The sequence below is a fragment of the Athene cunicularia genome, unplaced genomic scaffold (assembly GCF_003259725.1).
Source record: "Athene cunicularia isolate RWA unplaced genomic scaffold, athCun1 SCF_20, whole genome shotgun sequence".
Taxonomy (NCBI): Eukaryota; Metazoa; Chordata; class Aves; order Strigiformes; family Strigidae; genus Athene; species Athene cunicularia.
The window spans coordinates 43,529-46,493 of NW_020799267.1; the positions used below are offsets into that span (position 1 = coordinate 43,529).

The 2,965-nt window shown below is 45.6% G+C and overlaps 1 protein-coding gene across 1 annotated transcript in view; it reads left to right on the forward strand.

Annotated features, from left to right (window-relative positions):
- Positions 1-2,522: 2,522 nt before the first annotated feature.
- The window catches only part of LOC113490683 (tetraspanin-36-like), a 23,892-nt gene continuing 23,449 nt past the window's right edge, over positions 2,523-2,965 (forward strand). Inside the window, exon 1 of the mRNA XM_026867245.1 lies at positions 2,523-2,700. Within this exon, the coding sequence (XP_026723046.1) occupies positions 2,554-2,700 (147 nt within the window). The 5' untranslated portion in view covers positions 2,523-2,553. The remainder of the gene's footprint in view (positions 2,701-2,965) is intronic.

A 2,965-nucleotide genomic window follows, 5' to 3' on the forward strand; every position in this document is an offset into this window, starting at 1 on the left:
AAGAAGAAAATATGGAGCTAAATACCAGTCAATGTAGATTTGTCAAGGGCAAATGGTTTCACTTTAATCTCATTTCCTTCTGTGACGGGTAACAGGCCTCGTGGGGAAAGAAGCAATAAATATCATATGATAAAGCTTTTAACACCTCCCTGCACCCCACGGCAGCTTCATTCCCACTGCCTGTTGGGAGTGATCTTCAGCCCAGTGAGAGTCATTTGTGGTTTGCTGTCACCTGGGCTCCTGTGTTTTAATTTCAGTAATAACCTGGAGGAGAGAATAGAGAAATTAAATCTGGAGAGCACACGGAGGTGGCAAGGGCTAAGACTGGGGTGGGGATGGAGTCTCCAAATGGTCTTGAGGATTTGGAGGAAAGGGGCTGAAAAATCAGATATGGTGCAGAAGGGACAAGGGCAGCTGACTCGGAAGTGGTTGCTTTGACAGAAATAGATCTGGATTAATAGATGATCACAAGGTGGAAGTGAGTCAGTGATGCCACGGCGCTGCAGGAGAAGCCAGCGGGCTGCAGTGTCCTCTTTGGCACAGCTAAACCCTGAGGGAACATGCTCCCCATTTTTAGGCATTTCAAGAAAAATGGGGCTTCATGGGAGAGAATCAGTTCTGGAAAATACCAGAGCTGACAAGTTGTTTAGTCTAGCAGGAAGAAAATTAAAAAGTGATATTTTCAGATATAGGGTCTGATGTGCAGAAAGGAATTTTTATCTTTACATCATTGTTGCCTGGTGGATAAGGGAAAAAAGATCCTTTTCCTTCCAGTGCAAAATGTTGAGCTTCCATGTTGCAAAACAGGCAATAAATAAATCAGTGGGAAACAGGTTGTTTTCTTAATGTAGTCAGACTTAAACCAGACAAACCCACCCAGTTAATCCAGGGCAAAAGGTCCCAAGGCAAAGAGCAGCTCTGGAACTCTTATTGTGTTAGATACTTCTAATTTCCCTTTTTTCCTCACTCCTTTCCAAAGCTGACTGAAACTTTCAGCTTACTGCTTTTTGGAAATCCCGTGTTCAACGGGAAATTCCTGATTTTAAAACTAATTTGGTTGAGAATGATGCAGAATATAACTGCGGCTGTCTGCGATGGTTGGGATACATTTCCACAGGCACATCCTTGTTCTGGCAAGTTACTTTTGAGGCCAACTTTAATACAGAAGCAGCCGTTGTTGATTTTAATAACAATTTTGTTTTGAAAGAAACAGCATACAGCTGGTAACATTTTGATTAAGAATGCTGTTTTGTTCTCATTCTGAAACTACCTTTATTTTATTTTAAAATAAAATAGAGAACTAACAAGCAACCAAAATGGAAACAGTATTTTGAGATTAAAGAAAGATGGGGTTTGGTTGGCAAGGTGGTTTCCCTGTTGTTTGGGTTGGTTTTTGGGTGGTTTTTTTTTTTTATTCCTTTACATTTAATTTCAAACGAAACTTCAGGATTTGCCCTTTCATTCTCCTTCAGAGTATTTCCCCTAGTCATTCGCACAAAATTATGAAGATAAACTGTTTCCAGGTGTTTTCCTTTCTTTATTAACACCTCAGCCTGCCACGCTGCAAGGAAAAGTGAAAATACTGGCTTTTTTTTAAATGAAGAAATACTCCACTCTTAATGTTTATTGCTATAATAGACGTTATCACAACAAAACCGGGTTTGCTGGCAGGAGGGGCTCTGTCAGCAGTCATCAAGATCTGAGTGCACTGATCTTTACTCTTAAAGGAACTTAGTTTTGCAGATCGGCTTCACCCCACTTTCTGTGTGGGGTTTTCTGTGATTTTGGCAGCGGGCACAAGGCCCTCCTGTGGCATAAATTCATGATCTGTGGGGCAGAGACTTTGTAATCTCTGTGATTTCCCGCTGGAGAGCTATTTCAGCACAACCTCCCCAAAATCCGTATCCCCCGAAGGAAAGCTCACATGTATTTTTGTCAGGAAGGGGAAAAGACTGGAAACTTGTTATCGTTGCATCCTGCAGCCCAGCGGAGAGTTGAGTTCAGCTCAGTTCAGGTCCTCCTTACAAAACAAACCCCTGGCTGCCAGCCCTACACCTTTGACTTGTTTTTAAAAGCACGAGGTTTGGCTGATGAAAAGCAAGCAATGTTTTCATGCCCTCTGCAGCCACCAGATTGAAATCCCTCTCTCCCTGTGGCTGTTCAGCCTCACATTTCAGCGGTTAGGACATACTGCTGAGTATCCAAACCCAAGTTGTAGCTGTATTCCTGCTTTTCGTGGCTCACGCGATTGAAAAGATGGGTGTGAGACGGTACCAGACCCAGAAAGGCTGAGAAAGGGAGATACACAGCTGTGGGTTAGCAATCCGGGAAGGCAGAGTTGATGGAAAGCTTTTAGCCGCACAAAAGCTCTGTTTAACTAAGAATGAATGTTGCAAAAGTTTTTTTTTTTTTAAAAAAAAAAAAGGCACGTCGAAGCCAACAATAATTTGCTTTGACGTTTGTTCTCGGCGCTCCCCAACCCCTTGCCTGAGAAAGTGCCTTGTTGGCCATAAGGAACCACTGACTGGCCCCCGCCCTGGGTGGGGGGAAGAGATGGGGCGGGCCCAGGGGCGGCCCCACGCGAGACCCAAAGCCTGTCCCTGCTCGTTGGTCCCAGCCCTGCTCTCTCAGCCCCACGACATGGACTGCGGCGTGATCACCTCCAAGACCGTGCTGCTGCTGCTGAGCCTGGCTTTCTGGGTACGGCCCTGCGGTGCGGGGACCCCCGGGCAGGGGGGATGCGGACCTGGACCCCCGTGGCTTACGTGGGGGTCGCGGTCCTGGGTGTGGGGTGTGATGAAGGGCTCCGCAGGGGGAGCTGGTGCTGTGGGACGTGACTGTGTTCTGGTTAAGCGGTGTTTCCAGAGTTAAGCTGGCATTTAGCTTACTGGTGTGCAGGTGACTTAATTAATTTCTATTAAAAAAAAAAACCAAAAACAAAACAACAAACCACCCCCCCCCCCCC